This window comes from Vigna angularis, chromosome 2 (assembly GCF_016808095.1).
Source record: "Vigna angularis cultivar LongXiaoDou No.4 chromosome 2, ASM1680809v1, whole genome shotgun sequence".
In the NCBI taxonomy this organism is placed as follows: Eukaryota; Viridiplantae; Streptophyta; class Magnoliopsida; order Fabales; family Fabaceae; genus Vigna; species Vigna angularis.
In genome coordinates, this window is record NC_068971.1 from 43,589,053 (window position 1) to 43,609,125 (window position 20,073).

The following is a 20,073-nucleotide window of genomic DNA, read 5'->3' on the forward strand; positions in this document are numbered from 1 at the left end:
ACTTTGCTTCTTAAAAAATCTATTACTCGGAGACAGCTGGTAGTAAACCCTCTCTACCAAAGTGCCATCTGTTTTTGCAATGCAATCATATATATAGATATATAACTAAAACAGAAATGAATTATACTAAAAAAAATAACAAAAAAAATCACCATTATTTATTTCTAAACGTTTCTAGTTAATTATATATCTTGTATTTCTTGGACGACTTATATAAATAGCTCTAGGAATATATGTTTTGACAAATTTCTTTTGATTAATAATATATATATTTTTAATTTTGTATTCTTAATATATATATATATATATATATATATATATATATATATATATATATATATATATATATATATATTAAAAACACATCTAAGTATAAGTTACTGTTTTGCACTTCAATTTTTATTTTCTTTGGTGGATCATGGTTGTGGCAATTGCCATTTTAGTTCTAAATTATAGCTATATTAATTGAGATGGGGACAATGGGTTTTCTAAGATGGAAATAGTTAGTTTCTTACGAGTAAGAACATTAATATGAGCTTCAAAACAAACATGCTTATCACATAATAACTATGAGAAACACTTCTTCTTTTTTTTTTTTTTATGAAAATGCATCAAAAGCTTATCATTCAAGATATCAGATATATAATATCATATGTCAAAATGTTGTTGAACATTTCGGGTCAAGATGAATTATTTTTATCCAACAATGTCAATTAATTGGGTGAATCTAGTTTTATACAAATAAAACTAAACTAAGATATGTTTATAAAGTTTTGAAAGTATACTTGTTTTCTATTTATCAACTTTGTAATTAATTAGTACTATCATCCATATGATTTATAAATAAAAAGATCATTCCTTTTTACTAATAAGCAAAAATTCTCACTTAACATAAATATGTCACTAATATTTCTTTCTATATAGTTAATGAGAAACATATATTTGTTTCCTACATATAATTTTTGCAATCAGTATAATCATTCATGTTCTTTATAAGCAAAAGTCACTTCTTAATTTTCTGCATAAACAAAAAGTTTTTCTTAACTTAACATGTCACTATTATTATGAATACTTTTGACATTTTATAGTAGTCCTTTTGTTAATATGATAATAATCACTGTATCTTCTATTAAGAAATGTTATTGGGTGATTATGTTGTTATAACTCTCAATTTACGAAATGTTTCAAATCATTGAAAGGGCTAGATGAAAATAACTTTTCTGTTGTGAGGGCAACAAATTGAACTCTCGAAACGTATTAATAATTCATCAATTTGTCATTTTTTTTTTCTATTTTCATGTCTCTTATTTATGGAAGTAATGGTAATTAATCAAAATCATACCAATTCAAAGTATTTAAGTAAAAAAATATTAAGACCAATTTGGTATATTATACGTCTACACATATTAATAACAAATAATTAATTGAATTCTTCAATAATAGAACAATTCTAAATATTTCATAAAACTTTAAGCACGTATTTGGATTGAACGTTGGAAACAATATAAATAAAAGGTATTTGATCTTCCAGCATAACATATTAAGTTCCACTTGATTTTCTCTTTTATAGTTATGAAAAAAAAACATGAATAATACATAGGTGCTTATAAATGAGACAATAAACCCCTTTATAGAAAAAGTAAACTTTATCGATTACTTTTTCTAAAAAAAATATATATTTCTAATTTGGCCTCTTATAAAAATAGAATATTGCATATTGTATCTACACAACTAATATTTCATAATACTTATGTTGTTAGACATAGATATAATTAATTACCACTTTAATATTTTATATATTCTTATAAAACTTTATAAATGTATATGTTAGATTATGAACTCAAAATTGTCATTATATGTCTTGAGCATGTTCAAAAAGATTTTGTTCATTGATTACATCTGCAAATAGAACCAAAACAGGTTTTTATTGCATTAATCACAACTAAACATAATAATGATAGCTAATGCTGACAGAATTAAATGACATAGACTCACATTGAAATATGTAGCATAAATATTACAAGAAGGTGACATGCCCATATCTATTTTCAACTGGTCCTTACTTGATCTCAATGAGATCAATATAATAACCTTAATATACAAAATGTAATTTCAAAATAATAAACCACATATCTATAAAATCAAATATGTTCAAAAGATAATGTATGCATACATAAAATCAAACATAGAACACAACATATAAAAGTGACTAACTCCAACTAAACTAAAGATTCCTCAAACTCTAAACTACCCATATGAGCAACATGCTCGACCTTGGACATAAGTCCCTTAGTAAGAGGATCTACTATCATAGAGTTTGTCCCTAAGTATTATATGAATATTTGTCCACTATGTAACACAACATATAAAAGTGACTAACTCCAACTAAACTAAAGATTACTCAAACTCTAAACTACCCATATGAGCAACATGCTCATGAAAGACCTGGGACATAAGTCCCTTAGTAAGAGGATCTACTATCATGGAGTTTGTCCCTAAGTATTATATGAATATTTGTCCACTATGTACCCTTTCTTTAACAATCAAGAACTTGATGTCAATATGCTTTGACTTGCTCGAGCTCTTGTTGTTGTTAGAATACAATACGATATTGTCACAATATAACTTAATTCCTTTTATAATGAGCAACCTTGTAACAAAGTTCTTCAACCATATTTCTTGATTTGATGCCTTATAGAATGCTACAAATTTTGGAGTCACAGAAGATGAAGTTGTAAGGGTTTGCTTGACATTGCACAAATAAACTATGAAACTATAACCTAAATTTGTCTTGGCATCCTGCAAAATCTCAATCAGAATACCCAGTAATCTCTAACTGGTTTGACTTCCTGTATGTGAGCATATAATTCTTTGTTCTTTTGAGATACTTCATAACACTTTTAGTTGCTTTCCAATGATCTATTCTTGAATTGATCAAATCTATGTCTAATACACTAACTATTAACTATGTATGCTATATTTGTACGCATACATATTTAAGCATATATCAAAGTCCCTGTAATTGAAGCATAGAATTCATACCACAACCGCTAGCATAGAATGTTCTAGATTTTTAAAAAAAATTAAGGGATTATGATAGCGGTTTAAGCAAAAACCGCTGCCATAGACCCTTAAAATTAAATATATATTTTTTAAAATCTGACGTACTCTATATCAGTTGTTCCTTACATAATTGCTGCCAACCCATATATGCTCTTAGTTATAAATATAATTAATTACATCACTTTAATATTTTCACTAATAATATAACGGTCTAACCCATTTAATTCTTTATTTTATATATATATATATATATATATCAGGACATGAGTGAGTGAAGCATGATTTCAATTGTTCACATCGAACTCTATATTCTTAATTGAATTAACTGATATGAAACATGGTTTGTTTGTGAAGTGGATTTTTTCTTTTGGAAAATGTGAAACTGTCATTTTTCTTTCATATGTAGGTGATGACTATTAACATGTATTGAACAAGAAAGTATCACCTAAACTATTACATATAAGAAACAAATTTATCTCCATAGCTAATACTGTATATATATAATACAGATTACCAGCACATAAGAAAGTATCAACGAGCTGCCCTAAACATCTTTGTCTCAGTAGGTATTGCATTTGAAATTGTCAATATCTTGGTCTTTCTTATCAACTTCAATTATTGGATATAACAGTAATGAATTTTCTCAATTATTTCTGATGCCTGTGGCACTGTCATTGAGTCATACTTGTTAACTAATTGAAGTGTCTATCAATCACGCTTTATCTTTACAAAGAGAAGCCTGTGAGTCTCTCTCAGAGGCCACATTTCCTGTGTTCTTGAGAGGCATATCATGATTGTGTTTTCCTTCATATGTGGTCACAAATGATCTCGGGTCATCTATTGCTCTCTCCACGTGTTTACGAACGTTGCACTTTACATTAGTACATCTGTAGTAGCTTCTGCAAAACAAAATTATTTCACATGTTCTAAGAAAACATTATTAAATAATCAGTAGTAATTTGAACAGGAACTCAAACTCACGAGTCCTTAATTTCAAGGAATCTTGAAGCAGATAATTTAAATTATAGTTACTTTGATGAGAACATGAAATATAACAATAAACCTGGGATATGGATTGCCCTTCACCACCTTCTGCCCGTATTTCCTCCAGCGAAATCCATCTCCAAGTATTTCAGAATCAGTGAAACTTTGCATCACAATCCGCGGCTCTACTAAACCTTCCTCTGATAATGCTACTTCATTAGATAGATTCTCATTTTTCCTGAACAATGAGATTCAATATATAAATTATCTTCTGACTGAAAATGGTGAATGACGAGATAAAACAATATTAAAGGACATAATAAGGACATAACTGTTTTTGGACAGGATGCACAAGAAGGATGGCCTGGATCATGCAACCCAAAATCTTATGAACTTAGTAAAGGCTTTTTATAGGATCAAGTATGTTTTTTGAATTTATAGAACAAAATAAGGACATAACTTCTTTAAAAAGACTAAAACTTTACCCTATAAGAACAGAATATTCTTTCTCATATACATCTCACCTATTGTGTGGAATTCTCATATAACTGCTTAACCAACGATTTATCTGACATGTTATTGCAGACTATGGATGAATTAGTTAGGAAAAGAATTAACCTTCTTTTACTTCTGGGTTCATCTTCGTGTGCCTCATAACCCTTGCTTCCTTCCTCACATTCCCCACTTAGACCACAGGAGTTTTCCGTGCTTCCTCCACCAGCATTAGTTGCACCAATATTTAGACCAGAATCATTAGGCTGTGGAAGTTTGACATAATAATCTGAAAGCACAGATAGTCCTCCTCCTGTGTTCTCAACTCTACTTTCATTGCCTTCATTCCTCTCGCTGTGACTATTACTCCACATGTCTTGAACCATTCCATCAGACAACACCCCCGAACCTTGTGTCCCTGTTGCTGTGTTTCTTTTAGGTAGCTGTGGCTTCAAATGGTTATGTTCACCTTTATAAACAATTTCTGCAATCTGCCCATCAAATGATCTTTCAACCTTCTTTTTCACTGGACAATTAGGATGCGTGCACTTGTAATAACTTCTGGGGTACTCACTACCTTTCACTTGCTTCTGACCATATTTCCTCCAGTTGTACCCATCATAAGAAGGTCGATCACAATTCGCTGAGGATGTTAAAGTCTTCTGCTCTTCCTCTGTGTTCTGCTGCACCATCTTACTAGCTTCACTGATCTCGTTTATTTCTGCATGCGGGGCAATACTCTGATCAAGATGTGAACTCATGTTGGTTCTAAACTTTTCATTGATGGAATGTTGAAAATTGGCCTCCATTAACTGCCGTGTTTGCCGCTGACCAGTGCTGCAATTTCCCTTCTTCAAAATGAGAGAAAGGTGACAATTGTATAATATTAATCATCATAAAATTCACCAGGTCACATTACCTTTTTCAGAAAAGTGACCTTAAAACTTTGAACTAATGTTCACCACTAAATATGTTATTTACATTACTAACCATATTTGCCAAAAGAGACACAGTTGTCTTTGACACAAGTTTTGCCGTTGGTTTGTATATGAGGGACTGATTGTGGTCAAGTTTTGCAATCTTGTCAGAAGAGTTACTGAGTGCAGCTCCAAAAGTATCAGCCTGAAATTGTTAAACACCACTTATGTTGGAAGCAGCTAGGAAGAAGAGAGTTTTTCCAAGTGAAACAAAAGTTCACCTGACAAGAATCAAACCCTGTATGGGGGTGATTCAATGATGCAGGCTTGAACCTCACAGTCTTGGGTCTAATGGCAGAAACTGTAGCCTGAGAAGATGCAATATCAGGAGAAACATTGATTGCACCAGCTAAAAGCTCTGAGAAAGATTTGAAAGTAGAACAAGTAGGTCTTGAAGCAACAGGTTTGGCAATCACCACCCTTTCTGCTTCCTTAATATCCATCTTCAAATATGTCTCTCTTTCGCAAAGTGTGTTCACTTTACGAGTGTTTCTGTTTACAATAAAAACAAAACCATCACCCTTGTTTCAATAACTAAATTAGCAGCAATTTCTAACGGTGGTGGCTTCAGTTGGCCCTAGACAAAATAACATCGTTACATATTACAAACTCAAGGGCTTAATCACGGTTCCTAGTCCGAAACAAACTTTGTTTGAAAATGATTATTTCACGGAAACAAAGTTGTGATAATAATAGAAAAGGGAAACGTTGAAGACTATAGATGAAAAGCCAAAACTATCTTCCCACCAACCAAAACAAGGTTTTATACTGATAGAACAGTGACAATGGGTTCCACCAAGAAATGAAAAAGCAACATTTAGAAGAATTGAGACAAGTTTCATCAAATTGGACCACGTTCTTCTGTATTCCTCACGGGAATGCCCCATGCATTTATAATCAATCGTACTCAGTCGGGGAGAAAAATATGTTTTTCTTTTTCAAAAGATAAAACTAAATTTTGCATAAATTAAAAATATAAATTTTAAAAATTATGTAATTCTTTTTAACTTGATTTATGTATGAAAAAAATTAAGATTCATGCAGGTCGTGTAGTTTATCTATACTGTTTTTGCTTCAAGCTAGGCTTTATTTTCATTTTAACTTAGCAAACTATTGAAATATAGGTGGGCAATGTAATGATAATATGCAGAAAAATTTACACATTGCACTGTTTACTTATTATTTTACCTCTTTTATACAGTACAACAACTCACGTGTTTTAGTTTGGTCTAAGAAGAAGGAGAGTAAAAAGAAAGAATAAATAGATAATAAGATAATTGCTTTGGATATTTTATAATATATAAGAAAATAAATGAAAAGAAAAATTGTTATTTATTTTTCTTTTATTTGTATATAACGTTATATATTTATATGATATATCCGTAGTATTAATATAAAATTCAGAATAAGTTTTTTTTTTTCATTACTCTCCTTTTCTTCTCAAATTATAGAGAAAGTAAAAAACACGAGTCTTACAATAATTTTATTCTCTTCTTTTATGTTATTAAGAAAATTAAACAAAAATATTATTTTTTCATTTTGCACTTGATCCAATTCCAACATATTAAATAGGAACAGAACAGAGCCGTATGCTGCCCTTTTCTAGTGAAAGAGCACAAACATGATACTTGGATTATGAAAGAGTTCGAAATGTTGACAGGAAGATTTACGTGCGTTCGTTACAGAGAAAGTAATAAAGGGAACAGTAAAGGGATAAAAAGATAAGAAATTGTAAGAAAGGAATGGAAAATAATTCTTTTTAAAAACTCAATTATTAATATTATTTATTATTTATTATTTATTTATTATTATATTATAAAAGGTAAAAGAAATTAAAAAAGTACACTTATAATGAATTATGATAATAAAAAAATTCCTCTCTTATATTTAAGTTATATATATATATATATATATATATATATATATATATATATATATATATATATATATATATATGGGTTTGTTAACTTTACGGTAATCTCTTTTCTTAAAGTATATCAAATTTTAGTTGACAAAAATATCATCATATAGTATTGATTATAAGTTTTAAGGTCAAAAATATTTATATAATTTCTAATTTTTTTATTTTTTATTTTAAATTAAAAATAAAAATTATTAAAATATTTATGTGTTTAAAATATGTTTTTTTATTTGAATAGAAATTTTTTTGTCAACTGATACACTTTAAAATAACTTTTTTATATAAAAAAATTATTAGTAATTTGTTAGGTAAAAAACTTCTATCATTTTACATGAATACCTATAAGTATTTTTTAATAAGTAAAATTATTTTTAGAAAAAGTTTCTAAGAAAAGTTAATTAAAAAGTTAATGAAAACAAAATTGCATCACAAGTTGAATTAAAATTAATCTTTCATAAAAAAAATTAAATAAGTTATATAAAGTTACATTAATTTAATATTTTTTAAAAAAATATACATATTCATAATAATTATAATCTAGACACTTATTTACTTACAATATTGTTTCTAAGTTTTTTTCTCCTATTTCTTTATGATTTTTTTTTATTCTAGTCTCAATGTTATTAATTTGATGTTTTTTTTTTCTTTTAAAAACTAATCAGTATAATTCCTTCCATCAAATTTGCAATAATAATTATGTCCCGTGTTGATTCCATTAGTAAGTTAACTTTCACAGTATGTTATTCCTTTTTCATGTTCCATGTTACTATTGTAACATTATTAGCATTGGTTTGATGATGTTGACTACATTGACACATTTCTTTTAAAGTGAAATCAAATTGATAATATTAAAACTAATGGGATAAAATTAAAAAAAAATATATATATTAATAAAATAAAAAGACTATTAAAACTACAAGTACATATTAAAGATACTCCTTTTATCAAAATATGAATTTTATCTAAAAGCATAAGTTTGAAATTTCTTTTTCTTTATAAGAATCCCTAATTCCTTTTAACACCTTTTGATGTATTATATGAAAGATTTTTTCACCTACAGTGTTGTTTTCTCTTTTATTCTTATTAATTATTCTGTGACATAATAATTCTTTGATTTTTTTTGTTTGTGCCCAGAAGTTTTGAAGGAATTTGAATTTTGTTTTTGTTGGGTTTTAAAGTGGCCAAACTTGAAATCTATACCCTGTTAGGAAAATTGAAGTCACAAACATGAAACCTGGCATTTCACTTATTTGTGTAGTCCTTGTCGGTCATAAATCTCCATTTTCGAAACTCACAAAAACTCAAATCTTCATAGCTTTATCTCTATATTAGATAGGCATGTGATAATGTGTACCAACAAAAACTTTCTACCAAACATGTTAAAAGCTTCCCTCTATTTCTAGTGTGAATTCATCAAGGAAAAAAATGATATGATAAAAGAGAGAAAGAGAGAAAGAGAGAGAGACATGCACTTTCGTAGATTTTTAGAAAAGAGAAACATTGCCTGTAAGAATATACCATCTTTGATTTAGTCAAAGAAAAATTAAAGCGACTTTCCAAAATATAATTTTCTTTCATCTTGAACAAACAAAAAGAGTGAAAGTGTTTCTTTTTTTGTGTTTAAAGTAGTAAACGAAAACTTTTCAAATTTTCCCAGACTCCATTTGCGTTTTTAATTCACATCAAAAGTTCCACGCCTGTACAGAAGGAGGATAAAGTATCACCTGGCTCAGGAACACTAATTTCAATCCATCTTTATGTATTGATTTTTTTTTTAATTTTAAAAAGTTGATAACGATCAACAAACAGTATATGATAAATAATAGCAAAAGGGTATGTAATTTTGTACTGTCTAATGAAATTAAAGAAAAAAAAAAGAGTGATTGAACATGTGTAAAACATATATAGTAAGAGGAGTCTGTGTAAAACAGTCTTGTACTCTTGATCTATGAAACCCAGAAAAATCTGAGAAAACCAGATCTTGTAGAATTTTACATACTCTGCGTTGTTAATGTAAAGAATGACTTTTGAAAAGTCCCAAATCAAGGTTAATTTGTGCCAAGTTTTGCCTTAGTTTGAAGATTTGAAAGGGAAAAAAACAAAGAAGCTGATTGTATCTTCCTTCTTGTTTGTATCTTTTCTTTTCATTCCTTTGTGTTTGTGTAAAGGGGTTCATGGCTATCACTAGAAAACAAAGAAGAAAAGAGTAGAAAACTAACCAGAAAGCTTAGAAAAAGCAGCATGCCATAAAAGGATGAGGATTATTTTGGCTGAATTTTCATTTCCAGCTTTATGAATAAAACCTGAGTTTAACTTTTCCTGCATAAGGCTCATAATATCACAACAAAATAAGCCCAATATATACATAAAAAGAATGAAAAAATCAGTTCAACAAGGGTAATGTGTGAGCATCAAAAACAAAAATACGAAACCTGGGTTTCACAGGCAAGATTTTCTTCTCTAGATCCAAGCAATAAACCAGCAAAAGTAAGGACCTTGAAGCAGCTTCTTCTGAGGATCTTGTTCTGAAATCTTAACAGTTCTAATGCATGAATATTTATATTGTAATGCACACAGAAACCAGCAGCACAGAGAGGGAGAGAGAGGAGGGAGTGGTTTTTGATTTGAAAATAAAATCCAGAATCTAACTGCTATGTCTGTAATGCAATGCACCCTTTTCAAAAATTAACCACATGCTCTGTGGTTCTTAACAGTGAATGTTTAAAAGTATAGTTGCATTGCATTTGCATGTTTATGTTTGTTATGTTTATTGGGGCATATGAATCTTGGGATTGGTGGTTGGCAGTGGAAGCCAACCTCCAACGTTGTACGGACAACTAACTGTCTCAGTGTCCCTCTTTGACCATTCGCTACGCGGGTAAATGGTAAATTGTTAAGAAACAGATAACGAGAGAGAAAGAACAAGATATCATGTCAAATGAACTGTTACAGATATCAGATTAGATCCCACACCGAGTAGTTCAACTCTTCGACTCCTCTACTGTTACCGTTGCAGACACTTTGCGCGAAAGCATAGAACATGAGTTAATAAATATATCGATCCCAATGTTTTTTTTTTCTCTTTTATCTCATAACATCCTGTTGTTGGATTCTTTCGCTCACTTTCATCTTGTCCACACTACACTAAATAAATAACATAAAATATATTATTTACTTGACAATTCTTTTCGCTATTTTAAAGTTTTTAATTAGGTTTTCTTTTTTAAGAATATTTATGAATTTAAGAAAACGTGACTAAAACTATAATAGCATGGCAAACGTGTAATATATTGATCTATCATTTACATATTGGGTAACGTACGCGTCATTATTTTTATTATTATGTTTTTCAATATAAGTAAATAACTAATTGTTATGATTAAAAAAATTAGATCTTATTGAAAATCTGAAAACAATGAGATCATATAATAGTGGAACAAAAAAAACTATATTATTGTCTAAACCTTTGATATTTTAAAGACTTTTAGGATGTGTTATTATTGTCTTTTGCTAAAAGTTTTTATGATGATTTTATTATTCTATTATTATATGTTATTATTATTATTAGGAAATATGTTTCAAAAATTAATAGGTTGAAGAAGTAATTCGGTGAGTCATTTTTCATGAAAAAAATAGGAGTTGTTAAACAAAATTATTTGAATAAGAATCGTTCGAGAGAGAAAAGAAAAAGAAGTTTTGGTTGTCACAAAAACACTATTAGAAGGGTGTTGTGGAGATTGTAAATGGAAAATGTGAAAGTAGTGAGCACTCCTCTTACTACTCATTTTAAACTAAGTGTTACATAGAGTCCCTTAAATGAAACTGAGAAGGCATATATGAGCAGAGTTTCTTATGCATCTACAATGGGCAGTTTGATGTATGCAATGGTGTGCACGAGATTAGATATTGCACATGTTGTTGGTATAGGCAAACGATTTTTTGTCAAACCCAGATAGAAAGCATTGGAATTTTGTGAAATGAATTTTAAGATATCTTCATGGTACTGTTGATATTAAACTTTGTTTTGGAGATGATAAGCTTAATTTGGTGGGCTATTCAGATTTAGATATGGCTAGAAACATTGATTCAAGGAAGTCTACTTCAGGCTATTTGATTAAGTTTGTAGGGGAGTTGTGGCTTAGCAATCAAGATTGTAAAGGTATGTAACATTGTCTACTATAGAGGCAAAGTTCATTGTCATTATTGGAGCATGCAGGGAGTTGTTATGACTGAAGAAATTATTACAAGAGCTTGGCTTTGTGCAAGATAACTATCCATTATTTGTTGATAGTTAGAGTGTTATCCATCTCGGTAAGAATCCAACTTTCCATTCTAGATCCAAACATATTGATGTGAGGTATTATTGGATACATGATGCTTTGGATGCTAAGTTATTGGAGTTGGAAAAGGTTCATACAAATGACAATGGTGTTGATATAATGACTAAAGAATTGCCAAGAGGAAAATTTGAAGTTTGTTGTGAGATCATCTATTTGGTGGTTATCACCACAGTTGTGAGAGAGAGATTTGTTGGGTCTTGAATATTGGACTCTCTTCCTATGTGGAGAAAAGACCCAAAAATTGAGAAGTCCATGTCTCACTTAACCTAGTGGAGAGGGAACTAGAAAGTAATTCAGAGACAAAAAAAGTTGAGTTAGAATCCACTTAAAAGCCTAACATATTGAGAGAGAGGAAGAGGAAAACATTTGTTCACGTATTTCACTAAGTTTTTATTGTAAAATTGGCATTATAGATCATGTTGAAAATTTGACATGTTCAGGACATCCTATTCTTCATTATGATTGTTCATATCTCTGACACGAGGTCTGAATTTGGAGAAATTCAGTTTGCACTACAATTGTGTATATAGGTTTTTTATCTTCATTGTTCTTTATTTGCAAACTTGTTGCTCTACTTTTTGGTTAGATGTTATAGCATTACTTTGTGCAGTTGATTAAGATTAATTTGTATTCTTTAATTATCATAAAAGAGCTATTTCTTTGATTTGGACAACTTGTAGTTTTATACTTTTGCTTTGAAGGGTTTTCCACGTTAAAAATCTTAGTGCATTTGTATGTGATTTTGGTGATTTTTTGTTGTTATATAGATTAAATTTGTGTTTCTAAATAAGAATATTATTGTGTAATTTATTTTTGAAATTTAAAATATGTTTTCTCTATTTAAAAAAAGTTATTTTTTATTTAAATGAGTTTATATGATAAATTTTATTTAAATGTATTTTCTTATTTCTTATTTTAAATTATTGTTACATTAATTTTTCTTTTATCATTTTATGTAATTTACTACAAAAAAAATTTAATTATCGACAAATTTACTATTGATAAAGCCAAATTTACAGTTGGATTTTACTGACAAATTTTGGAATTTAATTACCGATAAATATTTCTATTAGTAACCAATTCGTCGATAAAATTTATTAGTAAGGTCCATTAGTAAATTAGAATTTGTATTCCAAATGACTATTTTTGTTGGTTTTATATTTCATGGTGCATTTAGTTAGTAAATTTAGTTAGTAATTTGTGATTCTTATTATTGACAAATATTTCCTTATGTTAATCCACAACAAAATGAGTTGTAAATTTCCTGCCAAATTTTGATGTGATTTTTTTTTTATATTAAGAAAAGATGGGTGAGAAGAAGAACATGAAAAAAAAAGAGAGAAGGAGGAGGAGAGGATAACACATGATAAATATTGTTTTCATCCAAAAGACTTCTGCAACACTTGACAATTCACCTAATTTACAACTCAATTAGACAACATTATTCATAAAAACACAAGAAACTTTTTTTTTGTATTTTTATCAAATAGTTGGTGTGCAAGCAATTTTAACATAGTGTGTTTACTTTTTTTTAAAGACTAAATTTCATTCACCTCATTGTCATGCATTCACAATTATCCCAATTTCAATTGCATGTTAATATCGACTTATAATTATACTCAAATCTTATTCCTAGTACCTTTGAACTTATGATTACTCATCAAGTTCTAATCCCTTGAATCTTCAACAAGTAAAACATGCATTAAATTCAAAATTCAAAAATTACTAATAAATCAAATTGTATTACTAGATTTATGAAATATTTCTTAATACCTCAATAACCACAAATCAAGCCATGAGATCAAGTTACATCAAACATTAAGTATGAAAATTAAATATAACATGAATTAGAAAAGTAAGTTTATATATAAACTTTCCTTAATATTCTTACACTGATCTCTCATGCAACTCATGTATAAAGTATAATTACAATAAATCTCACATTACAAACAAAAAGAAAGAAGGGTAAATTATATCAAAATTAAGATAAATATATAATTCAATCATACCAATAATTCAACGTACTACATCTAATTATTTTTAAAACAATAAATTAACAAGTGAGCATAAACTCAAGAGAATACAAGATAAAAAATAATAAATAATACTACTTCTATAAAACAAGGCAAGTTCATTATGTAAATAACTATACATACACAAATATGTATGGGGTGCTGAAACTCACTCTCAACTCCTCATCAATTCATGTATTAATTTACACAATTTAGATAATAAGTGAACTAAGTACTTTTCATTTTTAATTATAAGTTCATATAAATACTACAAATCATAAAATAACTCAACATACCATCCAAAATATGTAACCTCAACAATCTAAATAACCTTAACACACATCCATTTAGTGCATTTCATACAATTATTTAGATACTAGCTGAAATAACAGACTTAATATTTACTAATTATATATATATATATATATATATATATATATATATATATATATATATATATATATATATATATATATATATATATATATATATATATCACCACATGAATATATAATTGAAATAATGGTATTGCAAAGAAATTAATAATGATTATTTCAAAGTTACAACTGGTCAATTGATTTTGTTATCCTTACGTTTAAGTTACTTTAAGAAAATATTAATCAGGTTTATGTAGCTTTAGTCGCGGAAATAATTTCTTTGACAATTAAATTTAATAAAAACTTACTGGAAATTTTTATAGTTACAAGAAAAAGTTGAATAATTCCTTTTCTGTTGAGAAGATATGTCGGAAACAGTAACTTTGACCATATCATTGATAATTGTGCATCTCAAAGTACTAGAAGAATTTTTTTTAAGGCATTATTATTTTTCTGTTGTATACTAAATTTAAGAGTAGAATATAAGTTTTTGTCAATGAAAAATAACTGAATATGAACAAATTAAATTAAAATATACTATATGTGTGTGTGTGTGTGTTTAAGTTTATTATATATGTTTTTATTGGTAAAGGTGATTAAGAGATAATAATCATATAATAAAATTAGATTATGAAAGAGTGATGAAAGATGATTTGTTTGGAATCAAAATTAGGGTTTACACATAGCATTGGGTTTGAGAGTTAGTTGAGGGCATTGAACGTTAGATGAGACGGAAAGTGAACGCGTCCGAGTGTTAGCTGTGTATGTCCCACAATTTTATTTTATTTTTTTTGTCTTACTACAAATTTTCAAGTTTTGGTTTCAATTTTTTTAAAACTATCTATGTTTATTTTAAATATTTTAAAACATATTATTTTTCATCCACTAATTTAAATATTTTTTTACGAACGTAATTAAATAACATTTTAAAACTGGAGAAAATGTATATTCTCTTAAAAATTAAAACTAATTTAACTAAGTTTCAGAAGATTAAAAATATTTTTATCAATAATTTTAATTCATCAATGGTTTGAAAAGTGTGATTTCAGATATCATGCTTATACTTTTGTTGATCCAATTGCATTGAAAATTGTACGAGAAAAGCCAAGGTGCCTCACAGAATTATTTAACGTAAGTCTCATTATTTAACTATACTAGTTGTTGAAACTTGTAACATCAACACTTATCTCAAAATTTTCCAAAGAATAGAAATCTTGATAAAAATAAATAGTTAAAGTTATAATACATTATTGGATAAAATTTTCAACGAAACCAATCTTTTGGCTGTTGCAAAATGTTATAAGAGGACGTATTCATTGAATGTAATTGATTGGCAATGACGCAGCGAACCCAAAAGTTTTGATATGAAAGTTTTGTTTTGGCATATTCAACTTGACTCATGAGTTCTAATAATAGACTGGAAGAAAAGCAAAAGGTGATATACCATTATATGTTGAACATGATTTCAGAAAACTAGTTTATTAGTGTTTGTTTTTTTCCTAATTATGTTCAGAAAGTAATGCTATACTATGAGTACATAAGCATTGCATGTTTTGTCGCTTGCATGTGACTGCACAAATCAAAGAGGATCCCAATACCCCATTTTCTGCCTCCAATTGCACAACACAACCTACTTTATTCACTTCAAATTACTGTCAAACATGCAAGTGTAAAACTTTCCTTCCATTTTCTCACCACTAATCTTTCTTTTCAAATGGCCCCAACTTTATGGTGTTGTATAAATTCTTAGTGAAAAGGTTGAATATTTTTATTGTAATGCAGAAAGTGAGTCCAAATAAAATTGTGTTAATTTTGTTCTCTCTCTCTCTATACAGTAGTAGGGCGAAGTAAGTACTGGTTTCTAAAAGTATTTACCTTCTCTACGCTGTCTTTTTGCTTTTGTTCTGGTGGAAAGTTCATTTCGATTAAAAATACTAACTTATAGTATATAAATAAATAAGTACAAACATCGTCCTTCGATTTTGTAAAATTGAATTAAAGGAAGAAAATTGTTAGGTTCACCTTCAGTTTAACTGGTACAAAATCCAAACACACGTTAAATAATCTCTTCTTCCGCTTTCGGTTGACGTTTATGTAAGATATCTTATCAATCTTAGGACTAACATATAGTTACGCCTTAGCATGTAGTGACGGTTGATTTTTAGTCTATTTCGAAATAGGGTTAGAGGTGAAAGTGATTGTTTTGGAGGTTGAAGAAGACATTGAGGAGAAACGTGGATAAGATGACAGCTAAGATTGTTGATAGAGTTAACTGTGTCGAGCCAGTGACATACTATAGCTATTATAAAAGTCTTCCATGATGATTTATCATTAGTTATATGTTTAAATCCGAGTACAGAAACATTCTCGTTTTTGTTTACATCATTTAACAAAACCTTTTACAACTAATATTCAGTTCTCAGAACTTTATAAAATTAAACGTTAGTGTGTACTGGAAAACTTCAACAGGGTTATATGTCCATTGCCAACGCAATGAAACTCGGGCCTAGTAAAAAAGGGAGACAACTTCAACACAGTTATCATAATTAAAATTTCACTAAAATTACACTCATTCAGACCTTAGATGAAAACTATAATTGGAATTTCCAAAACAATAATTTTGTTCGAAAAACATGACTAAAACACGAGAAAATGCAATTATGTTTTGTCCAAAAATAAAAGGTGGAACAAAAAAGGAACTCTTGATTGTTGGAATAAAATGCAGGGCACGATCTATCTTGCACCACAAAAACTCGAGCAGTTAAGAGCTGGTACCGTGCCCTCTCTTAATGTAGCAGCTGATTAAACTTACTGGCTCGCAAACACTATGACGACCAGCTCGGCCAGCTGCGATGTACCAAGAGGACTAGTATGACAGAATCATTGAGTATTTCTACAAACTGATACCATTTAGATAATATTGATGAAAAACAAAGCTTTAATCCAAACACTATCAGATATATGAAATGCGAATTCCTGTTAACAATAAAAGAGAACTCCTATGATTTGAATCACCATAATATAATCCAAAACAGAGTCAACCAAGGAAACATGAGTGGGAATTGTGAAATCGGGAGGCAAAGAAGAAATTAGTACAACAGCATTAATTCATTCGTATTTCATATTTCAGTTACAACACAGTAATTATGAGCCAATCTTACTGAAGCTTATTGCTAAATCCTAACCAGTCAGCAATTCTATAGGAATTAACTGTTGCTGAACCCATTAAAAAGCATAAAAACCATTGTCATTATTAACTGAATTAAAATAGTGAATTCCCAACCGGGAAGAGGTTATATCAGATTTGAACACCTCTTTGGTTCTATATCTGCAAAATTTAAAGCATGCAATACATACATGCATGCAAAGAATGAAATACTCATTTGTGTGGTATGATTTTATATCTTATGCAGCAACGGATTGCTTCTCCTCATAATCGTAAAGATTAAGAGCTTGTAGCAACTTAGGCCAAGATTCTGGGATCCCTCCTGGCAAATCAAACGCCAACAGTTTTCCTCTGCTACGGTAAAATTCTTCCACAGGCTGACTCTGCAAGCATGATAGTTATAAAATTAATACAAATGAATTGGGAAATTTAACGAAATAATAACACAAATACCTTTTCACTGTATATTCGAAGCCTTTCTTTGACCACTTCTTCAGTATCATCTGAACGTGTAACGAGCTTTGACATACAATGTGCAGGAGGAAGAAGTGGAGCCATGACCATTCCTGGGCGCCCATTCTCACCCTTAATGCTGATGGAAGCAACATTAAAATTTCCTCCACATTGATTGCAAATTCTTCTACCAAGGCATTTGGCAAGCAGTGCTTCTTCTTGGATCTTCAGATTGACTACCAAGTCAATGTCAGTCACTCCTTCCAATATTTCCTGTTCACACAGATGTTAAGCACGTTTTTATTGCATTGTTGTTGTTAACAAAGTATGGGGAGGACAGAAAATATAGCCATTGTTTGGCTACTACAAGCACATAAGGTAATCAATATAAAGACGTAATACTCACCGCTTGCTTTATTGTTCGTGGAAACCCATCAAGAATAAATCCCGATTCACCTTTTGCTTCCCCATCAGCCAGCCTCTTCGACAATAGACTCATGATGATTTCATCGGACACCAATTTACCTTGATTAACAATTTCTGATAGCTGTAAAAAGACCAAAAATAGAAAATCAAAAAGTAAAATAGATGGCTGGGTAGATAAAAAATAAATATACTACCCTCCTACAATTTATTTGGTCAAAAACTAGGCTACTTTAGAAGTTAAAGCCGTGTTATCTTCAATTCATACCCAACAGCTTCCAATAAACAGATAAAAAATAGGGTACACCACATGATGCATTGAAATCAAAACCACCAAAGGTATGTATAATTAAAACCTCAAAAAAGAGATCAATAATAGTAAACAAAGCTCATACCTGTATGCTTAAAAACATGGAAAATAAAAATGAGAAGAAACCAAGACTCAAAATTCACGGATTCAGAAGACAAGAAGGCGAACTTTACTTATAACCTAGTAAAATAAATAGCATATATCCAATCCCAACAACAGAATAATCCTTCACCACTGTCAAAGAGGCGAATGCAAGAAACTAACAAAATAAACTATTTAAATTTCATAGATCGCGGCTCAGATTGTCAAAATAAAGTTAACCAACAACAAAAATATGCCACAAGTATTCAGTTTCCAGTCTTGCAAGTTGTAACAATAAGAAGCCCAAAAAAAATAATTCAGATCCACTCAAAGCGTGACTCAATTTAATATCCCTGAGTTTGCACTATCATAACCATATGTTTCTCAAAAACAACATCACTGAAAGGGGACGAGCCACAACCTTTGGATCTCAATTCAGCCAACTGAGTGCATCGAATTCCAAAGTTAGTTAATACCAGAATGCACAACCTAGGACCAAAGGGTCACATAATAACATCACTGTTTTCTCAATGAGCAATGACATCACTACTGTGATTGTAACTAACAAAAGCATAGATTCTTAACATCATTTCACACTAACGCATTAGATTTAGGTTTCACAACGCGTGACATAACACATCAACTCAGAAATTCAAGGTCAACGAAATCGATAAAAGGGTTTTGAAATCCCCAGAGAGAGGTTGAGACCTGGGAAGAAAGGGGGCCGTTGGAGGCGAGCTCGCTACGGACGAGATCGCCGGTAGCGATATGAGGAACGCCAAGGAGATTGCAAAGCCGGCTGGCGTAGGTGCCTTTTCCAACGCCGGGACACCCCAGGAACACCCACTGGACATTCCTCTCCTTCTCCGGCGGCGCGTGAGACAGGAATCGCGCCGCGCAAGGGAGGTAGGGGGTGCGCTTTACGAGGCGGGTTATGGCCGCCATTGGAAACCCAGCTAGAGGCACAAGAACGCAGCGGTATTCTTTACAACGCTGATTGCGCACTCAGCAATGCATCCTTCTTAAATAAATTTCTTTTCTTCTTTTCTTTCTTTTTCTCCAACTGTTTACCCTATCTTTCTTTTTCTTAAATAACTTATTTTCTTTTTAAATTTTAGGTAAATTGTGTTTGTTCTGTTAGGTTTTTTTTTTACTATGACAAATGTTTATTTATTTATTTCCAAAATTACGAATATGAGATTTCTTTCTGAAAATTTACAAATAGGAACAAGTCTTGATAACTCTTGTACTCATGATTTTGGTGTTAATAATAAAGTCATTAAGATGAACAATAACTTCAACTTTAATTAAATACAAAAAAAAAAACACATTGAAATCGTGCATAATGCTGACTACTTCCTTATATTTTCCTTATATTTTTAATTTAACTAAAGTGATATTTATCTTTTAACGAATTTGGTATTTTTATTTTTATATTGATAATGGCCTTTGAAATAAGTCATATTCATAACAT

General features: G+C 29.9%; 2 protein-coding genes across 3 annotated transcripts; both read right to left on the reverse strand.

Annotated features, from left to right (window-relative positions):
- Positions 1-3,489: 3,489 nt before the first annotated feature.
- Positions 3,490-10,249, reverse strand: LOC108326856 (WRKY transcription factor 44). 2 transcript variants are annotated; one of them, XM_017560447.2, is made up of 7 exons: positions 9,870-10,249; positions 9,657-9,756; positions 5,738-6,008; positions 5,530-5,661; positions 4,666-5,387; positions 4,127-4,285; positions 3,490-3,962 (listed from the first exon to the last, which is right to left on the reverse strand). In XM_017560447.2, exons 3-7 carry the CDS (start codon positions 5,957-5,959, stop codon positions 3,776-3,778), a joined length of 1,422 nt encoding a protein of 473 aa, XP_017415936.1. In that variant the 5' UTR covers positions 5,960-6,008; positions 9,657-9,756; positions 9,870-10,249; the 3' UTR covers positions 3,490-3,775. The 2 variants fall into 2 exon arrangements, with proteins under 2 accessions (XP_017415936.1, XP_017415935.1); XM_017560446.2 differs by having other exon boundaries at positions 4,666-5,390; positions 9,870-10,236.
- A 7,006-nt stretch (positions 10,250-17,255) lies between these two features.
- LOC108327754 (adenylate kinase 1, chloroplastic) lies at positions 17,256-19,661 on the reverse strand. The gene is made up of 4 exons (XM_017561450.2): positions 19,308-19,661; positions 18,192-18,332; positions 17,786-18,058; positions 17,256-17,715 (listed from the first exon to the last, which is right to left on the reverse strand). Exons 1-4 carry the CDS (start codon positions 19,542-19,544, stop codon positions 17,572-17,574), a joined length of 795 nt encoding a protein of 264 aa, XP_017416939.1. The 5' UTR covers positions 19,545-19,661; the 3' UTR covers positions 17,256-17,571.
- Between the last annotated feature and the right edge of the window lie 412 nt (positions 19,662-20,073).